General features: G+C 37.3%; 1 protein-coding gene across 23 annotated transcripts in view; it reads right to left on the reverse strand.

The window, feature by feature from the left end:
• The window catches only part of nrm (neuromusculin), a 590,496-nt gene that overhangs the window by 170,349 nt on the left and 394,939 nt on the right, over positions 1 to 25,208 (reverse strand). For all 23 annotated transcript variants that reach the window (XR_015536928.1, XR_015536927.1, XM_087355254.1 and 20 more), the window contains exon 4: positions 1,255 to 1,422. Coding sequence is in view for 21 of the 23 variants with exons in the window: in XM_087355254.1 (XP_087211380.1) it covers positions 1,255 to 1,422 (168 nt within the window). In the remaining 2 variants the exon portion in view is untranslated. The remainder of the gene's footprint in view (positions 1 to 1,254; positions 1,423 to 25,208) is intronic.

A 25,208-nucleotide genomic window follows, 5' to 3' on the forward strand; every position in this document is an offset into this window, starting at 1 on the left:
TAAAAGCTGTTACGTTCGTCCGGAGTTGGCCCGTGGGTCTCCGTCTGTTAGCCAACAGGAGGCCCGAAACAGAACACCGTATTCTACCGGATGAAGGGACGGCCACTACTTCAAGCTCGGAAATGCTCTCCGCTTGCCATCTTCTTCATCGACATGCATGGCCGCCCTGTCTCTACACGCTCCTGTTCCTGTACAAGAACACTCCCCTTTTTCCTCCCAGGCTCTCTTCCCGTCTGAGGTTTTTGCCTCACTTTGCATCCAACTACAAGAGGATTTAACCAGCAAAACGTATTTGATGTTACACGGGCAGGCACACACACACATAGTTTTAATTTAATTTTAACGTAAACCTAACACTCCGCCTGTAATCAACATTTGAACTATGAGGCCCTTAACGCAGTCCCAAAGTCAAGAAACCTGACGACCAATTTCCAGGAAACGTAAGATATATTTATGACAATAATTTGTCTGTTGTTTTGTATGGGTGCGAAACATGGTCGCTCACTCAGAGGGATGAACACAGATTGCAGGTGTTTGAGAACAGGGTGTTGAGGAGGATATTTGGGCCTAGGAGAGAAGACGATGGGGCGTGGAGAAAACTGCATAATGATGAGCTTAAAAATCTGTACCCCTCCCCCAATATTGTCAGGGTGATTAAGTCGAGAAGAATCAGATGGGCTGGGCATGTAGCGCGCATGGATGGGACAAGAGGTGTGCTCCGGGTACTGGTTGGGAAACTTGAAAGGAAGAGACCGCTGGGGAGACCTAGACGTAGATGGGATGATAATCTCAGGCGGGATCTATGGGAGATAGGAGTTGAAGGAGACTGGATTTTGTTGGCCTAGGTGGAGGGCTTTGGTTAATTCGGTGATGAACCTTCCGGTTCGGTAGGCCATCTAGTTAGATAGTTAGTTAGTTGTTTTACCCGCATGTTGTATCACTCATGACGTCAAGTGGTTTGTAGTCATATACTTTATGCATTCCCAAACGCAGTTTACCAGGAATTAACAATTTTTAATATCATATGCTAGAACAATTTAGAATACGCAACATAAACTGGAAACGAAACTAATTTAAATTTATTATTCAAATAAAAGGAGACCATACTGACTTTTTATTACTTGATTTTCACGACTTTTAGAAAAATCCATAAAATTAATACTAGCTGGAATTTCCAGAAACGAACAAATGTTTATCCGTTATGCCCGTTCAATACAGATACTAATAATGCGAAGTAAATGAATAAAAACTTACCATTCATCGTATGTGTGCCATTCCACCAGATGACACTGGGAACAGGTTTCCCGCCACCTGATTCGCAAGTTAGCGTAAGGTCTTCGCCCTCAGTGAAAGGACCAATTGTTGAAGCATTCTGAAGTTCTGTGCTGTCGTCTTTCGTAATTCGCACATATTCCGGCTTTACTGAAATCAGAAAAAAAACAAAATTAATTTCCGTTCATTATACACCTGTAAATTCTTGTACATAAAATAAGAATGCTTTCCAACCACATAAAACATTCCGACAATAAAAAGAACTCTTGGCACGTGTTATACATTTATACGTCGTCTAACTGTAGCACTCACAGTAAAATTTTATTGTTTTTTTTTTACATTCGAGTGGCACACAGTGTAACATCTTGTTTGTAGACTGTGCAAATCGAAGGAATAAACATGATCTTGCGTTGATTTAAATAAAAAAGTAAGATAAAAGGAAAAGAGAAGTATTTTGTTTAAAGTGCAGTAAACATAGGAATGTAAGAATGAACGTTGCAGAATGATCCAGTTTCCGATTCCATATAAATAAGCAGTTACAGTATCTTCTAATCGTTACCGACTGAACGGTTTAAAAATGCTATCCTTCTCTAAAATATTAAAACCCGTCGCACGTAATTATTATTTTATTGCTACTGAAGTTTTTTACCATCGCTAAGACTCAAACCAGAAACACAACTGTGTGTGTAAGATAATGCAATGCATAATGGATTTCAGATAAAGAAAATTGTATTTTCTTATAACGTTAATCTGAATGAGATACACTAAATATTTCTATTATTTTTACTGCTAATTTACTAAAGGGCTTCTCTAGCATAAGCGAGAACAGACGATAATAGGCTAACAAATTTATTTCAAAAATGTTATTTACTATTTGCTGTCTTTTAAGCTGCGTATTTCTTTCTAATGTCCATCTGTGTGCAACGGGTTTTGTAATCGTATTTTCAGCTGAAGACTATTTGATTTCTTAAGTCATCGAAGACTATAGTACAATGACCACGTATATAAGAGAGCAAATTTAGAAGAAATGATGTACGTAACTTCGTGTTCTTATGATAACAAAAAGGAAATCGAACAAAAATCATGGAAGGCGAATACCAAAACAGCAACATTTCGGGTAATACTGAGTTTAACGAACCAACAAACCGCAGCATGTATCTAAACCAGCTACTGGAAACTAACTGAGCATTTTAAATTCCAGAACAAGCAATTCCACAAACCCTTTTATTTGGATCAATAAGCAAACGTAGCTTTCAGCACGAAGTGACGAAAAGAATCTAGTTTCTCCAGGGGCAAGTGCTCTGATAAACATTATTCATACATCAATACACATTAACAAGAATCATAATGCGTCATGCTTTGATGACGAGATTAAAGCAGCTCAGATAGCCCTCAGGGGCAATTTATCCTGCAAATCAATATGTCATTTTCTACACACACACACACACACGCAGAAATTAATGTGAAATGGACGACAATCCAAACACCGGGTCTCTCATTATACACGCTTTGTTAGCAGTTCTTTGGTATGGCATGTTAAGGCTCTCAAGGAGTTAGATAATAGCGTGTTTATGGAGTGACTGTCTATGGAACTTGAGGACTGCTGTGCTGTCTGGTAACAACAGAGCGTTTCTACAGATCACGTCGTCGCGGTCGCCAAAGGGCACAACTGCAATAATGCAGAGCGGGAATAAAGCCAAATAACAGAAGATCAAACTGCTTAAAGATATTTCGAATTCTCACGTCGACAAGAATGAAGATAGCTGTCTTCCGCTATGTTGCACAATGCAGTCTGGTAGATACAAACGCACGGGATTCTACTGTCATCACCACCCTGATTATGGTGGCAGCGAGAAATACCTCGGAAGACAGCCATATGTATGCAAGTGGGTGGAATGGGGCATGATGATCAGTTAGAGAGGCTAAAATGTTAACTGCTTAGGCTAAATTACGTCTATACATATATTAAGAACGAATGATGCATAATAAATAAACCACCAGAATCATAATTGTTCTACAGCGCATGGAAAATAATGAAAGGCCAAGGCCATAAGTAAAGGTGGATGACTGTCTTGTGGGTTGCAGCGCCGCGTAATGACAGAAGTTTACAGACGCTTCTAAGATCGTTGCCGTCTGAATCGTTTTAAATCAAATTACACAAAGAAATTATACTTTCGGAGGTAGTTTCCTTCGTGCCTTTCAGACCTTAGAGTAATGCACTTGCGATATATATATATATATATATATATATATATATATATATATAAAACTTTCAAGATAGCTTACGCTGTGACCCTTTTGACAGTTACTTTCACACACTGTTGTAAATATTCTCATTCATACACTGTTCTAAACAATGTTCAGATTCAGACATTCAAGTAGATGAATGCTTGTATTAAGCTATAGCCAAAACAAGCTTAAGTCTTTAACTTAACTTAACCAAAGTAATAATTTTTACGCTCACGTCAAAACGTGTTATGAAATTCAGCTGCAAGCACAAAGCATAAGGACACGATTCTAAAAGAAAACACAAACACATAAGCACAATATGAGATGGGCATGATGATGATAATGACCTTATGTGTCATGTAACTTACATCTACCATCGTCTTAAAGACAGTAAGCAGCGATGCTAATAGACCTACTGAATTGTTTAAGGCTTTTATACATCTCTTATACTTTTATTTATGACAAAAGCATGTTTCAGTACATCTACCAGAAAATAATTTAGAAATTTCAAATTAAAATTATCTGTATATTAACAACAAAGAATCGTTAAAATTCGGCAAACTAATCAAAATCAAAGTAATGCAAATTTACTGCACATTCTTCCTCCTATTTGTTTATAGACGTAGCAGATAATCACTGGTCCAGAGATATGGCAACTGAAAGGCAGTAGCTAACTTAAAGCTAGACGTTCCTGAAGGCTACGGGTCGCTGCATGCCTTACTTTTTATCAGAAACGAAATAATAAATACGGTATCAGTGAGTCTCGGCGACAAAACCTTCATATTGAGGGGCATTACGATAGTTTTATGGGTTAAATGGGGTTTATGAGGTACAGATGCACAGAAAATATTGATTTACGCTGTTTATATGGATGGGGGGCCACATATACCACCATGTCGCATATGACTTAAATAAGAATGTAAAATTTTTTATACGTCATCTGAACAGGCGATAAAGTCGTGATTTTATCTGAGCCTCTCTTAGCATTATCTCATTTTATGCATCCGAAGTTAATGTCCTAGTTAATAAGCTTAATCATACTCATCTATTTATCCTTGAAAACAAACATGTATATGGGTATACATATGCCAGCATGTGCGTAAATACAATACATTAGTGTTATAATATGTACCAAGACTTAGTGTCACAGTGTCGGACATTTATCCCTTTGACTGTTGGTGATATCACAGTGAATATTTGAATTATCGTTTCTTTGCTATTAGAACAGTGATTTAAAATGGCGGCACATCAATGAGACTTAAAACGTCCTGAGAATGGTGGCACAAATAACAAAGTTATAGCAGTCTGAAATTATTTTGAGACAGAGCGCACGAAAAGATATCGGAACTAAGTCTGATGTCTTGAACGCCAAAAGACATTTAATTTGTGGATGAAAACACTATACAGGTGCTTGTTACGTACATCAAACTTAATGTATGGCGATATAAATCTGATTGTAAATAATAAGCACGCAACAAGTAGCCGAAAACGCATTACAGTACATAAGAGATTTTTGCAATTTAAAAAATGGTAGAATTTGATTTTATCATAGCGGTAAGCAGATGGCTGTCTTCTAGGCAACAGCCGGGCGATGCCCTGATGATGGAGGCAGCAAGGACCTCTGAAACGTTAATAAATTTCTACCTGACTACACGACCCTACAACCAAGAAGACAACCATCTTGAAAACATTTTAAATTACAGATCTGATTTTACTTGTGTAGTCACTCCAGCCTCTGAGCATGGCATGGATTCTGTGGCCGCAAACTTCACTTTCACATAGCAGCGTAGCGGCAGGCAGCAGTGAATGCTGTGGCCACATCGCGGCCAAGCGACCCGGTTCCCGTGTATCGGCTGTTGCTGTCTCTGCTGGTTACACGGGGTCTGACAGGTGCTTTTGGCAGTCGATTCGGACGAGAGATCCTCTCGACAGCACCACTCCGCTTGCACGATATCGACGTAGGTACGAGGAGATTACTGTATAATCTACACTCAGCGTCGATTTTACATGCGTCACTCAAACACGGAAATGTTCGTCCTGTCCTATTAAACAGATGCCTCCTCGGTAACCAGTTCAGTTTCTTTATTGTGAATTCTCCAGCACCGATATATGTGGTAATGGTACGAGTGCACCGCGATGGTCCCACGGTCTAAGACAAGTACAGAGTCTTACTATACTCCAAAAACAGATGTGGCATAATAATATGCCCGCGATTTCTTATGTTTTACTTTCCTGTGTAGATAGAAGCTTTGCAGCGGGCAGATCCCCCACAAAATCTCTACGAAATATATTAGTAGTTATAATTTCAACGTTCGAACATAAGAAGATAACAAGTAGATTGGAGAGACGTTCACATACTGATTGTCGGACTTGAAAAGAATGAAGCTAATGCCGTAAACATTGTTCTAATGCTATCGTAATCAGAATGAAAGTTAATTAAATTAAGGAGACTTGTCGCTTTCATTGAGGTGGCAAGAATTAAAAATGTTGCCGATAATGTATTTCTTGGAAGAAAAAGAAACCACGTCTCGTACTTCAGAATTGGAAATTATGGCTTTATACGCCTGTTGTTTTAATACGTTCTGAAACGTTTAATTTTTCCACACTTTGTTCAAAACAATTATTTTGCCGGAAAGCAGACGAGAACTCAGACTGACGTACTTTCAGCGAATAAGATTACACCTGTAACGGCGATAGGAAGATACACGACAGGGATTTTTAATTGGCAAAAGTATCGTCCAAATCGAAGAAACAAATGTTGTGGCCTAAGAGCAACTTTTAAGACACCAAAAACACGTGAAATTCTAGTTAACCTGAGGAGTATTGCTAGGAGTTTCACACAAACGTATGCGTAAAATCTGTTTAAAATATTCGCACATTAATCTGCAACATGAATCAATTTCTCGCTTCTAATACTTGCGATTTAATCCAACTTGTAACAATTCAATTCGTTGGATACTTGGCTGGAAATCTTAGAATATGAATCTTCATGTACATGACAGCACAGGACAAAATATATCCATGCCAAATGTGATGATACATTTTTAACTACGTGGTTTATACACTCTATGAACGCTGATCTATGAAATTTTAAGATCCAGCGTCGAACATAATTTCTCAGAAGCTAAAATTAGGTAAACATGTGTGTGAATATCGACTGGCAAAGCAATCAGATTGTATTATATAAGTATTCAGCTCCTCCTACACTGAGCACAACAATGGCTGTCGTCCAGAACCGCGAGGGTTTGACAGGTGCCGTGGTCTGTCGATGTGTTTGGTTCGGACAATACCCATCGGAACAACGAACTGGGCACAGCCGAGCTGACAGCTGCTCTCCTCTCGCTTGTTCAGACCAGCCCAATGATTTATGATCTATCCAGCCTCACTGGTCTCATTTCAAGGAAATGGCGCTGAAAATAAAATCCATATTACCTGTAAAAGGCGGTACCAATGTTACACATAGACCTGTATACGTATAATGTAGGATATTGTGCCTTTACACCGAACTTGGTTATTTTGGTTTCAATATGTGGACCCATGCTGTTCTGTTAATATATTGGCACTGTTCTCTCAACGTCAAAGCCACTTTGGACGCCCGCGTCTGTGTCGACTTTTGTTTATTTACGGAACCAAATTCCAGATTATATTAAGACATGTATTAAACTAGGGATTAGTTGATTAGGAAGCTCCTGCTTCGGTAAAGATGTCGTAGGTCTGACCTCGTTCTTTGATCCTACAGCGCATTCACTTGTGCACAGAAAAGATTCTCTTCGTGGTTCGTATTGCTTTATATCGGCTTATCTGACATAGGTTTGGGCAAGGGTTTGTTGAATTTAGGTTAGGTTAAATTTCATCAGGTTTTATAGAATGTAGAATTCTTTGAACTATTAACTTTGCAAATAAATGCTGAAATGCTAAAAAACTTATTTTTTTCTTTCCAATATGGGTCAACACAGATTTTTATATAACGTTATTTATTCATAATAAATAGACAGGATTTTACATTTTTAATTAAATTTTAGCGACCAAATTTTATTTACGACAATAAATCTGAAAACAAACCTACTACATGGTTCGGCCGTGGGCCGGCTAGGAAAGCTGACAGTCTTAAAATATCGGAGAACCACCACCCTAAATTAAGCTAACACAGTTTACTCACGTGATAAACATTCGCTTTCATCGTACCGTATTTATGCACACTACATAATCACCCACAAATAATACAGGCGTTAAAGAACGGGAAAAGGAAATGTTTAATATTTCTGGGATCTGATTATGGATGTACAAACTGGGCGCGAAAGCTACCAACTGGCGCAAATAACGTTTGGAGATGCAAATATAAAACCAGCAAGAATTCTTTTTATCTGTTCCGTCGTTTTAAAGAGGGTAAGTGAAAAGCGTCCTATTACGTCTTTAACCAATTGAAACGATGATTTGGTAGGTAGTGCATGATTTATTGCGAAAGAGGTAAGAATTTCTCATGACTCAAATCAGACCATGTGAACCGAAAATTTGGGAACGAAGTTCACCTCAGTAATGTTCGTGCCACAACTACGGAACAAGAACGAATAAGCATTTCCCTCCTTAAGCAGCCTACAGTGAAAAGAGTGTATTTCAGAGCACGGTCTTTGAAATAACACTGCCGGAGGATATATATCTTATTACACTACGTTTAATAATTAGCAGCTGTGTTTATCCAGTCTGCTGCGTCCATTACCCCGTCTCAGCACTAGGAAAGGGCGGCTTCATTTCAACTACAACCGAGACTCACACCAGAATTCGAAAACTTATCCTTGGATTCTGAGCTACTCGATTCTCCGATAAGTCAGAAGAGTGAAACTGTGTAATTACGAGCACCATACAATGTTGGTGAGGCATGTTAAATATTGTAAACACTAGTTCTCACAATCATAAATCCAAAATTCAACATGGAACAGTAGTATTTTGCTTGTTTCAGTGTAGCTTTGTGTTTTTATTGCTGATACATAGTGGCATAATTATCATTTAATTGTCCTTCATAAAGTAAATGTGTAATCTAACTTACTTAAACCATATACAGAATATATTATATTTGGAATAATAAAAATATAATTAAGTATTATATTATAATTAAATTAAATTATTATGATTAAAATATTTAACGAAATATAGTAAACAACACACACTTTTGATATTATGACAATTAAAATAACCCGTCAATATTTTATGAGACGCTGAAATTCATTTCTTATAAGTCTGTCTGTAATGTAAGGTATCTGAAACATTTTTCAAGAATTTCCCTGTACTGCCTCACATTAAAATACACAGAAGGCACTAAGCCTATGTCTACGAGTTTATAATCAACTTCTGTAAGTTTATCGATTCGGACAGAAAGAAATACGAAACAGCGGGAATCGCTCACACACTCCGCTTTGAACCTTATAACGTCAGAATATTTTATACAATCGAAAACAGATTATAAGTTTAAGCTTGAATCATTTAAATTTCAAGTGATCCTTGCAAGTGTTTGTGTATGTAATTATACACGTGCGAGTCGTATGTATAACCTGTTCGTTCGTAAATTTATACGTGTACGTATGTATGCAATGTACGAATCTGGCGTAATGAAATACAGTCTATTAAGAAATAAATTGGAAGTTTGATGATGCCTTGACTTTTAAATATATAGTGGACCTGAAACTTTACGTTCTTAAGACGTTACTACTTAGAAGTAACTACTGCATTTACAGAGTGCTTAATTTCCATCAACGTATCTGTAAAATTAAACTTTACAGAGTCTGTAGAAACCAAAATTGAGAATCTAAAAGTCAGGCAAGAGACAACCCATGCGCTGGAGCTCCTTGTGTTCTGATGCTGAACTGAGATGAGGTATACAAACTTCAATGACGGCTAAATAATCCAAGTCGTAGATTTCATTTGTCTCCTTTTGACAGCCATGTCTACCTCCTGAGCGATCGTTTTCAGAGAAAGAAAAAAACTCTACATTTGGTAGTAAAAACGGAATCACAGGAGAAGGAAGTAGAGGATGCGAAAGCTAGATTGATTACCAACGAGACAAAATAACTTCCCGGCACTGCATGACCTCACAGTAAATTTATTAGCGTTTATATATACGTTGCAGTTCTAAAGTCACGTTTCAAAATCCTTTTTTTATATCTATGTCAAATCGAGTGCTGTCTTTTTTCCATTTTTTTTGGAGGGGGCATCAGAAAATTGAGACATTTGTCACTTAATGCTTCAAGCTATAATAGAAGACAAGACACTTTATCATACATCACAGTCATCTCCTAAATTGGTCCTTCACAGCTTTGAAAGGCACAGCAGTTGGTAGTCAATTTGATTTAAGAATATGATTTGTAACTGCGTAGTACAGGAAGATATAAATCTGGCATTATTTCAAATGTCATTCCGGTATGGCATCTAACTTAGATAAGCTGAAAATCCAAAAAATGATTCAGTTAAGAAATGTGTTTTTATTCCCGACATTGCCTTTTAAACCAACAATTCCTTCGTAATTTGCAAGTATGTCTTGGCATTAATTAATTAATGCACATAATTACTTTAAACTTTAAGTTTTTATAATAACTCAAGAAAACATAATATAAGTTGCTATGAGACTTAGAGTACTGATTAAATGAAGTAGAAAAATGTGTTCAAATGTATTATGATTAATTTAATATAGTTGATTTCTTCAGCTAAATTTATTTCCTAACATATTCAAGGGAAGACAATTATATATATGCAAATGTACATAATATAATGTAACATTCACCATGATAGCCACGGTGGTCTAGCGGTCAGAACGCTGGCCTTGTAATCCTGGGGGTCTCGGGTTCGATTCCCGGCGGTGCCCGAATTTATAACTTGTGTTGGGCAAGGCCGTGGTCTAGGCAACACGGAGTTTTCCTCCGGGGGCTTCCCCGGTTTTTCCGTGGCATCCCAACAATTACTCCATTCACACACAGAAGAAGGCAATGGCAAACCACTTCTGGATCATCTGCCAAGAACGTATATGAACAGGTCCCAGTCCGAGAAAAGGATGGAAGGATCCTGTTCATATGGACCTGTCGTCAGACAGAACACTAAATAATAAATAACATTCACCATGCAAATAAAGCATTAATAAAATGTTACTATTTAGAATAGATATTTTAAATAGATTTAAATTCATGCCAAGTTGAGGGTATTCAGACAGAACGGTTAACACAACGGATTTATCTCCATGGTAACAAAAACACTCAACTTTGAACTAACTACACTGTAAAATCAATTGCAAAGCACCCTCTCCTACTTTCGCTCACTACGTTGTATCGTAAGACGGAAAATAACTACAATTAGGTCAAAATTCTTTCTTCTTACATTCCATCCTGGAATATGGTCATTATTCCGCAGAATAAGAATTTTGTAACTGATATAGCGGCAATATATAAACAGTAAGTTACAACAATAGAAGAAGATTTCTGCCTTCTGGGTTGTTGCGCTGTGTAGTCTGGTCGATGTTTACCAACGTTTCAGAGGTCATACTGCCTCCGTCATCAGGGCGATGAATTCATAAGATAAACTGTTCTGAAATAATAAAATCGCTAATAAAGTACGAAAATCTTGCAGATAGCCTAGTCGCGTTTATAAAAGCTACAAAATCTTCTAAAACACCTGTTTGTAGTTCAAAGTCTCAAGTAACTAAAAACATTTAATATTACTACGTTAATACGTAAAACTAATTTTGATGATACAAAATAAAGAAACAAATGTACGGAATTTGGGTAGACTAATGGAAAATTTCGAAAAATTAATTCCTGTCTACTTTATTTGTATTTTACATTTAATTATCGCGTATAAAAGTACGTGGATTTGCCCTGCGGTTATTCGCAGTAATCAAAATAATTACGTAAGTAAAATAATAAAGTACGATTACATTTTCGTTCATTGTTTTGTTTAATACTGAATGGAAAAAATTAAAAACAGGTATATTCTGATCTACAGCACATATATACGTTACATTTGCCAAAACCACTCTTAAAAATATTTGTCAATAATATATTGCGGATTTAAACGTAACGTCGTTTTCTATTGTAAGTACAAACTTTATTGACGTTATCAAGTAGAAAATAAGACTAACGAAACAAACACAAAAAACCTGAGAGTGATACATGCACTCACATGTCACGCATTCATATATTCCTTCCGAAACGTACAAATAATTTTAATAAAAGACAACGTAAAAGGAAATGTTAGTTTTTCGGAGTTGATTAAAATTAAGAAGTGAGAGATAATTTTCCCAAATCAGTAACGTTTATCATTAAGATACAAATTCCATTTCCGAATTGTCTCCGCGATAATTGAATGTGTTTAGCCTACGTTTGGAGTAACACTGAAGCCAAACGTTTGACCTAAGTGGAATATCATATGTCTCTAAGTTAACTGTGAAGACCATGGAAACATAACAATGACTCCGATACCTGAATTAAAGTTACGGAGCACTACACCTGTTCAAGTAATCAAAACTTTGTTAGTTTATGTCAAATAAGATTTAAATCAAGCGTTGCCAAAAACAGGTACTATATTATAATATTACCTTTGAATATACGCGCTTTATTTTCAAAGAAATTTGGTCGTCCTACTCGTAAAGGACAGAATCAGCCTTCAGAGGCGCATAGCCTTTTCATGGCAAAAGGGTTTCACACAGAAAATTCGAAGTTAATAAATAGAAAGGCCATTACAAGATTCAGGTACAAAACTTCTAACAGTCATCAAGGCAGAGTTGTCTATAAAGAAAATAGTGGGTATTTTATAGAATCTCACCAAAATTTATTAGCTCCCACGTGAATATTTATAAGTGCTGTGCATCAGCGAATCAGGAACCTAGATCATAATAGCAAATATATCGACCTAGCAAACAGCGTGACATACAAGATGCGAAAGTTGGTTTGTTTATTTCTTCCTGTGCAATTATATTCGCTTCAATTAAAATGTAATTTTAAAACCGCCAATACGTCTCAAATACAATATACAGAATGAATTTAAAAAGCTGTTCCGCTACACGCTATGGAGGATAATTGTGTGAGTGGGGTACAGTCAGATCCTGTTCACCCTCAGTGAGTAGTCAGCTTCACGCCCCGGTCGAGCCTCACCCCGGTATCCATTTTATATGACGCTGGGTTAGCCTCAGTCACAATCTGGACACAGAGGCTAGAGGACAAATCTTTCCCTCGGCCGAGGATCGAAACCTGCTGTTCAATCCGTGGTTAGACATGCGCAAACTGAGCAATTCCGTAACTCCCAAATATCATATGCGAAGAAATTAATAAAATACGTAGGATCAGACAGTAATAGCAAACACTTGCCATTTCACAGTCATTCTACCATTCGATGATTCAGTTGTAAAATGCAGTTACATAAACCACGAACCAATAAATCAATAAAATAACATATTTATCTCTACATTTTACAACTTCGAAATTTTACGTAGGGCCTGTTCAAAGGGTTTGCGTGCGCTCCACGTTAATGCACCTAAACTGATACTGCGTTTACGCACGTGGAAGCGAACGTGTTTGTTTCGGAAATGTTACCTGAAGGGTGGCATTTCTACGCGGCTGGCAGGTGTAATAAATTGCAGGCAAGTTTCGGGAGGGGTCAGATACACATCTGTCAAAAAAATGCGGCAACGATATATAGTGAAAGCTTGTACGTATGATACATAAATACTACGCCACAGTACGAGACGCTGGTTAGACCGTGAAGAGAAGATGAACTCGGGTGAAAGAAATGAACTCACTGGAGCGAATACAAGAACCCAGCCTCTTCTATTTCTTAAAGTTTTTATATTTCCTGATGGAAACTCTCGTTGCGAGACCCATATTTACTGGCTGACGTTCGGAAATGATCTAATATCGGGAGTTTCTCGAGAATCGCTATAATACTTATGTACAGGCTGGCTGAAAAGAAAAATTCTTTAATTTTAGAAGCGAATCATGTTTTTTGTTAACTGTACGAGTAATAATGTAAAAGCAAATTACAAATCTTAAGTTGTTCTTTCTCAAACTTATGTCGTTGATTTTTTTTTTTTTAATTTTATTTTAACGCTGTTTGGACTTGTAGGTAGATGCCAACGTTACAGAGAAATAAGCAGCCATGAAGATGTAGGCAGTAAATTTCCCCGAAAGATTTGTATATACCTACAAGCCCACACAGCATTGGAACTCAGGTCATCAACACAGGCATTTTTTACCGCCGTGGTAATAGAAAACCTAAAAGCTTTATTGCGGTGACGTACGTTCAACTGCGTACCCCTTGCAGCCCTACAAACATCTCAAATTTAATCCAGTTGCTGTCAGACTCGATCCGAAGTTACCACATAGAGACGTTCGACTGCCTCCCAAATTCTGGCATTAAACTCTTCCCGATTGGTCGAATTTTCTGATTGGGTATAATCCTTGATACAACACAAAGAACAGAAATTAAAACTGATTAGATCGACAGATCTAGGTGGCCAAGTATCTGGTCCTAGTATTCTAATGCACCTATGTGGAAAACTTATGTTAAAGGTTTTTTCACGATTGAGGAATGTGGAGGGGGAACGGCGAATAGATTGGGAATGTTTCATGTCTATAGACAAACTGCTAAAAGAAATTCAGGATTAAAATCGAGGTACTGATTTCTGTCCATCATATATTTTCTTTGTTTTATGAATGAAAACAAATACGAAAACAAACGAACGTTTGCAGAGGAATTATACCTACAATGATTTGCATAAATTGTCGTCGGAACCATTAAAATACATACATTTTATCTAGAACCCAGGAGACAGCCATATTAATATAAATTCTGTAATTACTTTATAAAATATCCCGACAGCTTACAAAAAAAGCATTCCTATTAAGAAAGAATATTCGAGATTTGCGGCATTCAAATATGCCTACAATAAAAAATCTTTAAGATTTAATTTCAAAATACAGAATAAACTGGAATACAAAAAATATATATTTATTTCTTGATGCATACACATGCCTATAGGACCATGCAATTTAAAAATAAAATTTGAAAATTACGTTATCTACTTCAAAACCTAAAATATGTGCCCTCACACTACTTGCTTCTCATGCGGAATGCTCCAGATGTGCGCTACGTATATATATAAATGTTTGGATGGGAAGGGGGGGGGGTGACGGGCAGAGGATTTTCCGCGACGATAATTCTAAAACCTTTTGGAATAATATTATGAAAGTTCGGCGCTCCTGTTTAACAGCACGGTTAAGTATAAGACGATATCCGATTTCACAGTTTCACGAGCAAAAACTCATTTCATGTCTCTCCAGAATGCCACGACTGACGAAGCCGCGAATGGAACGAAGACCTTAAATTGTTAATATAAATATCCGGAATTCTTCTCCTTAAAAATATTTATATTAGGTTATTCGAAAACTAATTGTATACACTAAAGCCAATACGTGCTAAAGCCAATATATACTTTCATCTTTCCGCTTCTGAAACTTGAAGTCACCTCACTGGACGCAATTGCAACGAACACGTCTGTTATGCACAGTTCAGCCCTGGAAGTTTATCATCTGCCGCGGCTTGTTACTGTACAGACCCAAAGATCGAGATCGTTTAATATTTACGAATATCAAATTGTTTCGAAACTTCTTGAGTTCCACGTTTAAAACAAATTTTTGAGGACTTATATTTAACAATTCAAACACGGAATACTACTAGCTTTTCTTATGTTAACGATTATTTCTAGCCGTAGTTACTTATGTCCACAACAATTCAGCTTTAATGGTAGTCAGAACAATGGCAGTGTTTGATGTCATTTCGGTTATTGTAAAACGATGTACAAGTTGTGAGAATTAAAACGTGTAGAATGAGCTGTGTAGGATGAGACGATTATTGAATGAATAGGAAGGTACTCGGAAGAAAGAAGCCATGACCTGTTTGAAGGTGTCGCGTAATTTGCTTGAAGCACCACAGGACAATACCTCATTCCAGTTGAGGCCGGATACTCCTGAATGTGAACAAGACACCTTTCCACTGTGAAAATTTCTTTCATCTGTTGTCTGTAGTGGTGCGGTGTGGAATAACAGGCCGTTCATTGAAACAACGTAAGAAATTTGTGTTCTGTATAATAAAATTTTCTCGTCTTGCTGTCCCAAACAAGACCGTTTTCAGTACAGTTTCATTAAATACGATGTAGGCTACTCTAATACAGAGATTATTTCCAATTAATTTAACGTATGATAAACAGTCTGTCTGTCTATAATTATGTTTGAACGTAGCTTATGCACGTGTGTGCCTGCATGTACTGGGGTAGGTAAGTCTCCTCATTACACGATCCGTCAGATGCCTCATTATGGGCTCACATTCTGTCAATAGTAGCTTGTGTTTGCGTACAGGATCCTATACACACCTCGCTTCGCTGGACATGACATTGATGGGGCAGTCCGACAGAAGTCTTGTAAATATATCCTTGCTCTACAGTTCGCAATCGAGGACACGGGAAAACATCTTCAAACCTTGAAGACATTCTACGAAAGATGTTCAGTTCCCCTTGTCACGTTCCACAAACATACTGAAGTGAAATCATCCCACTCCAGCATTCAACATCGGAAGCAAGTTTACACAGCAGCCAAGTTGTGGGCATGACAGAGTCCTTCAAGTTTGTCTAGCAGTCTCAGATGACAAGAGATATTTCCGCGTTACCCCCCTCTAATATCCTCAATGCAAGAGCTTATAAACTACAGGGATCTTACAGGAATCGATGATCGAACATATGCATGTTTTTGTCGACAGACGCAATGATTTAAAAAGTTTAGTTTTTAATATTGCTACTTTTAAAGGATGTATTTTAGTAAACCTTATTTCACGACAGAAATATAATTTTATTTTCCTAGGAAGCCGAAACGGCCTATCATACAAAAATATATTCATGTTATGTTCCTTTAATAACCAGCTGATAACTGCTCAAGTAATCAAACAAATGTTACCAGTTCTTCACAAAATGCACGTACGACGAACTAAATTCGCCAGTGTTTACTTTTAATCGTACATGTATTACAAACATGGCCTAAATCAGTGATAAAAATGATCACAACAAAAATATTCCTCAGGCAAAGTAGAATCTTAGACAGGACAGCATTACCAAAAATTACCGTATAAAGCTCGAAGTCAGAAAAGGCTGTTGCACTTTGAAATTTATGTTGTACTATATAGCTGCACAGAATGAAAGGTATTAAATATGTTTTAGCAATTTACATCATATTATTACACAGGAATGTTTACAACTCATGCCACTGCCATTTACCATGCCTGGAATTTTCCCTGTGGTCTGATACAGATACAAAATTATTTACAATTTCTAATATATTTCAAAACACGTATTAACTAGATGACTTCTGGTATGTTATGGCGTATAGTCTGGTAGGAGGTTACAGACGTTTCAGAGATGTTGGCTGCTTCCATTATCAGGTCATAGCCCTGATGATGACAGCAAGCACCTCTGAAACGTCGGAAAACTTTTGCCGGACTACATGGTGCAACATCGCTGAAGACAGTATTTTAAGAACCGCCACCGTGAGAACCTCAAATCTCACCACGTGTTACCTATTCTGGGCCAACAAAAGTGCGGATTTTATGACGTGTCAATTTACAAAAAATGTAGCACCAATTACATTAGCAATTATTTTCGTTTAACGCGCAACTTGTCTATTAAATATGATTAATGAAATAATTAAATATTAATAGAATACAAAAGGATGTATTTAATGCACAAAAAGAAGAGCTACACAATGGCCCTAAAACGACGTTATCCTTTTCCTAACGTGACGAGGTCATAGCTACTTCTTGTAACGGAGTTGCGACGCTGCTAAAGCCAGAGCGAAGAAGCAAGTAAGAGTCGAGAAGTCTCGAGAGATGATGATGATGATGGATCGCTTCTTAGGGGAAGACACCTTATCATCATCAGGCCTCTATGGAAACCATCTGTACAATGGAAAATGATAGACGAATAGCTCCTTCCTTTTGTATCGATGTTCTGGTAAGGGAGAAGGCAGGAAGCTGATCTGTCTATTCGTATAGGTTTAGCAAGGGTTCGACAATGTACAATTCACAAGCTGCATGCGACAGGAGTGGACTAACGACTTTGGCCATTGTTCGGGAGATTCGATGATACACAATCCTAACAAGAGATTAGTTTATTTATTCCCTTCATTTCTTTTGCAATACTACTTACATAATCATACAGCTTCCTTTCAGTTGAACGAATTCTTTTGTTGTAACATCACAAATTATCGTACGGAAGCTAATGAAGCTCCTCGTCTGGTAAGTTACGAATGGCTTATTCGTGATGGGACATAGTCCCTCAGGTAAACAGCAGAACAATGCTTTAAAACAGAGTATCGTTTGTGTCCTTTCACAATCTTCGAAATCATCCTTCATTCCATTCGGAGTAGCACAATAAATCCGACGAAGCTTCGACAAACCACAAACTGTTACTCTCTGTGTCTGTGCTAAGTTCCCATATTCCAACACTGGGGGATTCGACATGCCGCGGTGAAAAATGAGTCCATTTAATTTCGCCTCTTGAAATTAACTGCACCCACAACGCGCCCCCTCCTCACTTTTGAAAATAAAATACCAACTTCATTCCAAGTAGCCTAACTCAATATCCATACTGAATACAGTTTAATTAATATGAACATAATAACTGAGATGTGATTAGGATGATTTCAAGCTATTTAAACTTTGACGATTATCATAAATGCTTTCACTCACGCTGAGGACAAAATACGTGTTCCCCAGAATAAATGGAGGACTCTGGTGTATGTTTATGACAAAAAACACTAGAATCTGATCCACTTTACGGTCCGGAAAGCAGTTGCATTTTGTAAAACAAGAGGAAGAACAAGATAGTTATTATGTAAGATTTAAGACTTTAGCGGCGAGTACAATCAATAAAATCTTCTCGGGAAATCAGCCGCGTTAGCTGATTACCGTAGTAAACCGACGTTTCGGGAACAAACTCTATCCCCATCATCAGGGTTTTGATGTGACTGGATCCTGATGATGGGGACAGAGTTTGTTCCCGAAACGTCGGTTTACTACGGTAACCAGTTAACACGGCTGATTTCCCGAGAAGATTTTATTGATGATAGATATTAGTTTCACACAGCGGATTTTCCAGGCGTTTGAAGAAAATGTAGTGTAGTAGATTTGAATGTATGGTGCATCTAAAGACTGCAGTTGACCGGTGTCACGAAAGCACCTGTACATCGACCACCTTACAAACATTGTCTTTTGGGTTTCTCCTTACCGCTAGTACTAAAGCGCTTTGGGCCCAGCTAGATGGATCAATCCGTCAGAAACTGTCAACGCCAACAAATAGACTCACAACGAACAGGCATAGATAGGCACGGAGGAAAATGTTGAATGATGGGTGTGGAATCCTCGTGTCAATAATGTGGACGCAAGAAGCTTTACTCTAACACGTCATACTGACAGGTAGAAAAAATATATATCTCTATCATGAAGTGTTCCAAAAGCTACAAATAGATACGATGTGAGACGCTTCTCATAACGTATCACGTAAGCCTGTGCCAGAAAAGTGGTGCAAGATTAACGTCTAATTAAAATTAATTCAATGTATTTATTTAATCTTTAACGTGTATTTAAGTTACTTGACATTCTTATTTTTGGTATATTTACGGATGCTATCATCAGCTTACATTATATAGCGTTGGATGGTAAGATTATTAATGAACATCTACCTGGAAAAGATATGTAAGAAACCTTTCGTCGCATATGTAATGTATCGCCCCGGTATTATCCTGGAGGGACTGAGGGGAAACTACGAAAATTCTCAGTGAGTTGAATGCAGAACCTTCCGAATACGAAGTATGAGTTTTAATCAAGTAACCGCGACTTTCAATTATTATCTGATATAAATTTGTCAATAGGAATGATCTAATAAATACAAATAAGTAAATCCAATCAGATTTTAAACTAACAAGACAACTGCAGGAAGTATTTCATCACAAATAAAATGTCTCAGAAAAGTATTTTCACCTGAAGACAAGAGGACAGCCTGCTCCCGAATCAGCAACATTAAAAGAGACGCATCATTGCTAGAACTCTAGGAGTTAATTTCGACCAGCGTATGTGGAACTGTGTCGTACTTCAGTAATAGCAGATGGCTCTTGATTGAGTGAGAAATCATGACAGGCTGAATGAAATTTTAAGAGAGCTGAACATGAACCAACTTTTATATCGGTTCAGTTCAAATGCATGAGTAACATTCATTTGGAACTGTAAATGCGTTCGGACACCTGCTATTATTCTCCTGCGGATTTGCATCGTAAGAAGGCCTACATGTTTCCGAGAGAGAATCTGTGATTGTAAACTGAACGGCTTCTCTCCGACGGAGAGGAGAAACTTGAAGAAAATAGGTCCTAAAGAGTAAAAAGGGAAGAGTACACGTAGTTTAATTAGTGTCTTGTTTCTATGCACAGACCAAACTTTGTGAAGGGAGTTCGTCTTCTGACTTCTGAATCTCGCTGGCTTTAACGTATCATACACCCCAATCCTCTATCTACCATACAAAACTGTCGCTATTAGTTGATTAGGAATAAAATACGCCTAAACTACCAGTAGGCCTAACATTGTAATATTTCACTTTAACCAGCGATATTATTAGTGCCATTAAAATAAAACGTTTCCTGGATGTTTTCAATCGTCTAATAAAATCATAAAATTGCAAGACGTTTCGGAGATGGGACTCTATATCCGTATTCAGGTGTACCTACCCATCTCCGAAACGTCGTGAAATTTTATGATTTTATTAGACGATGGAAAACATCCAGGAAACATTTTATTTTAATAACGCACCATAGTCAAAAACTTTTAGATTTGAACTAGTGTCATTGTAAGTTACGGTACTGGATTTTATTTAAATATGTAGTAGCACAAAGTACGTAATTTCGGGAGATCAGTACTGGAATAAAGTACTTGATGCTGATTTGAATGAACAGGTATTAACCTCACAAAGCACTTCACGATTTGAAATGTGTACATGCTATAATTCTTCTCCTGGGGTGTCCAACCTGTCAAATGTCATATTACGAGAATAAAACTGTTATTGGCAATAGTCGCTTAAACTCTGCCAGTAATATCAAACCAACGGTTCACATAATGTTTACATAAAGAGAATATCGGAATTTCATCAAATTTAAATATTTATCATATGCGGTAAGACAGAACAATACAACACATAGAATGTTGTAAATAACAGTGTTAACATTTTATTTTTGGTGCATACTATTCATACATATTTCACAGAAGTATTAAATTAACGTTTCGACTGGATCAGCTACAGACGAACAGAGACTCACTAACTAACAATACGCAAAAGGAAGGAACTGTCCCTTCTAAAGGCTGGGAAAAGTTTAAAAATTACACACTAAAGTGTATGTTTCAGTTATTCGGTAAAAATTTAGGAATTATAGGCTTCTGACCAAAGGACTAACGAGCAAAAAGTGTTTGTTCGGAGAGAAATAACTAAAAAAGGGGTCTTTGTTTAGACATGCCATGCAAAAAAATAAGAATTACATTTAGGAGTGACATGCAGTGCATCCCATGTGAACACTCTGCTTGAAGGTGGTGCGTTCACAAGAGATGGAGCCAAATTTAGTCAGATAATATTTCATGGTAGTGAAGCTTTCCTTTATTTTGAATATTCCATAGAAACAAATACATAGGCAAACAGAATTTAAAACTTGACAATGATACAAAACGTGGTATTCAATCTCCTAACAGACGCAGACACACAGACATATTTCAAACGTGCGATAAAAAATTCCAAATGTTGCTTTAATGTCTTTATAAGAGTTCGTTCTCTTCGCTTTCATAATCCTGCTGTTTCTTTCAGGAAGACGAACTATAATCCAACTGAGGACGCACAGAATAGTGAGATGACGCCTCGCTATGCGTAACACACTCACTCTCCCGTATAACTTTACCTCGCTTGGTTCTGAACCGTCAGACTGAGAAAATTAATCGTAGACCTGAAAACGGTTTCCTCGTGGCAGACGGATTTAAGCTTCAACAGTGATGTTCCACCAGTGGACGCACGGCGAAGAGTAATGAAACAGTGACAGGACATTCCCCCCCACTCCCAAGATTTTATCTTCGAAAAATGATGGGTGTCCTCACGTAAACTATTGTGTTAATACCGCTAAAACACGTTTCTAGAGCACTGGTTCTCACAAGATGTGCCGCGGAACACTACTGAGCCGCGAGGATTTGAATACAAGAATAATTATATAAAATTAAATATTCAAATTAAAATATCAACTAATTTTTAATTATAAAATTGTTATCCGTAACAGAGTACATACCGTGGTTACGTATTACATACACTCAGTCATGAATTTGATGGGCAGAGGAGAAGTGATTCACGGTTATTTAGACTTTGTTTGATAATTCATGTGGCGACTGAGAAAAAAACTTAATAAAATTACATTAAAATAACGGGCTTTGCCATTCCATCGAAGGATCGCAGGTTTCCAAGTGAATATGCAGCACGCGAACCAAGATGTTTATTAAAACAAAAGCGGAGATACGTATTTATTCATTGTGAAATTCTGTGCCGAGACATACGAACTACTGAACTAGACAGGAGACTGAGTGATTTGAACGCTAGAGCAAATGGAAATTATCACGTCTCTATAGAGAACAGCAATTGAGGTTTCCCAGCAGCTGATGATAAAAACACAAAAACGCGACCCCTTGTCGTACCCTTAATTCATTCCTCGCAACCCCTTCCGACGAAAAGGAAATAAATGAGGGCCTGACACTTTTCTTTCACTCGGCTCTTTTTAATCAAAAACGTAACCAGTAAAAAAAGCTCAGGATGAAAATGCAACGTCAAGGAAGCGAAACGACTTCAGATGTGGGATAAATAAAAGGGGAGGCCATCTGTCACATTGAAATTGAATGTAAATGGGAGGTGAGGAAATATGGCTCGAAACTCTTGCTTTCATTTCAAGACGTTCGGCTTTTTTGTAACCGAGTCCTGCGACCTGGTGTTTTCTGCTTCTGAGGTGCTACGTAACAGCAGGTCAAGGCTGGCAAGTGCGAAGTCTCTGGCTGGGCTGACACATTTTATTCATGAAAGGAGGCGCGCACACACACACAGCGAGGCCAGTAGAGCTTCATGCATTCTTGCAAGGAACTGAATGTTTAATGATTAGCTACGAGAACCAGTTCACAGTGAATAAACCTCAAGAAAAGTAACTAAAGTATTGGATAAACAATAACGAAAACAATGTCCTTGAGACTTACGCGAAGCCATACTACGGAAATATGTGATAATGAAATAACTTTCATAGATTTAATTTGCTTATAAAAATTAAGAAATCTAAAAGTATTAAAATATTTGAAATTAAAGGCATTGGAAATATATGAACAAAGACTGTTACATGCCAGTAAATTTTACAGAGACGGAAGTCTTATATAAATAAAATTTTTAACTTCGACTGATCAATAATGATTCATTCTACAAAGTGACGAAGAGTCGTGAACAATCACATCTGTGAACAGAAACAGTAACAAATTTTGTGTTTCTTAAAAGGCTTGGCATATAAAAGTACATCACAACATATCCCAGGTTAATGATACTCCTTCTTCCATTTCAGAAGATTTCGCCGTCGCCATATTGGTTTTGTTGAATTCATGTTTAATAGAGTATGACGTAATTATACATTTAAATTTTCATGACACTTCGTGTCCATATGTAAGGTAAAACTGAGCAGAATAATCGTGTAATTATACCAGCTCTTCGGTAATACACATTCTTGCTAAAATAAATCCCATTATTTTTCCTGTGTGCAGTAAACTGACAAGCACTGAAGAAACTAAATGACTATCCATAGTTTACGTATGCGAATATATTATTTTAATGCAACAAGATTTAGGAATCGATCCTAATATACGTTTAAAGTACACTGACGGGCTTTTCCACAGGTAATAACATTTTTATAACTGCAAAACCAAAATATTTTTCTTTTCCTAATATAGTGTTAATACACTGAATCTTATATTACACTAATTTCAGAGAGCCGTGATTTTAAATTGAGAAATAATTCAACTGATAAGTTGGAGTTCAAAGAGGGCAGGGTGCGAGACAGCAATTGGCCCATTTTATTTATGATCTTGCCCTGTTACAGTGCACGCAATCAAAACAATGGACTACTAGCATGCAGTCACTAGGCGACGAGGAATTACGACTGCACCGTATATAGGGAATCTCCCTTTAATATCTACACGCATAACAAAACCCACGGTTGTTGTGTCATACAGTGGAGAGCATGTTAACAATAGGTCCCCTACTCAACCCGCCAGAAAATATATAAATAACTATAAACGGGCAAATTGCAGTGAATCGAACAACAAATCAGTTTTCATCATTACATCAGTAACGATGGTGATAGCTTTCTTCTAACAGGAATGATTGGTTCAGCATTATTACCCTAAACAAAACACTCGCCCGTGCGAAACAAGCGAAACTCATACCATTTTATAGCCTACTGTCACAATCCCCTTTTGTCTGAAACCACACTAAATTACAACGGTGCTCACATTTTCTATTGTAGTACGGTTCACAGCTCCAATGCAGATTAATGTTCGACGTCGAACAATTGCAACAGCAGATACAGGTAAGACGGAAGAGTCTCGATGTCCACTGAACGAGTAGTACCGAAAGTATTTTATTTTGAAATATTATATCACCAAAATATAACTGTCTTTTTGGATGCGTGCAGTCGGGTATATATTTACCCACGTTTCAGAAGTGCTTGTTGACTCCACTGTTGTCATGAAAATGGAGGCAGTAAGCACCTCTGAAACGTCGGTAAACTTATGCCAGACTACAACGCCCCAGAAGACTTGTATTTATATAACATGTATTGAATTATTATGACTTATTCTACATCCTATTGTCATCTGACTAACTTATGGATCCATGGAATGTAATAAAGATGTATGTATGTATCTTTATCTTCAAACTCGCCAAATCTCTTATCAGCTATCGTCTTCAAGATTGTGTTCCATTTACAACTGTAGATTTAGAAATTGTTTTGCATGGTGTGAAAAGTGGTGTCTAGCACCGAAGACACGCTTTAAAACAAGATGCGGGTAAGAATATTTAGTTCTAAGACACAACATGTAAAAATTAAAATTACATAAAAGATCTGATGCAATTTTCAGGACACGAGTTGAAACTTCTGCATAACTACAAGAACAGAACCTCCAGGGCCGGAATATAATCGAACACTTATGGCATTCATGCTTATCTGAAGCAACTAGACTATTATACACACAGAGAAAATGCAATCTCTAAACGGATTCAGATCCAGAGCACAGAAACAATAACAGAATGTATCTCCAGTATTCATGGTTTATCGCTAATCGTGTAACCGTGCCCAGACATAATCATTTTCAAACCACGAAATACCATTAACTGAATACGTGTTGGAAATATTAACAAATACCATAGACTGTAGTTGGAATTACAAGAAATAAATTTTAAATTATGATTCCGAACCCATACAGATATCCTATTAGACCTATGTTAGCACGTTTGTACAAATGTCCCTAATCTATTTAGTAACTTTGAAGCATTTATGGAACAAAATGCTAATTAGAACTGGCATCATTATTAA

This window comes from Zootermopsis nevadensis, unplaced genomic scaffold (assembly GCF_977971745.1).
Source record: "Zootermopsis nevadensis isolate Lab colony 2312 unplaced genomic scaffold, Znev_1.0 Znev_ptg000024l, whole genome shotgun sequence".
Taxonomy (NCBI): domain Eukaryota; kingdom Metazoa; phylum Arthropoda; class Insecta; order Blattodea; family Termopsidae; genus Zootermopsis; species Zootermopsis nevadensis.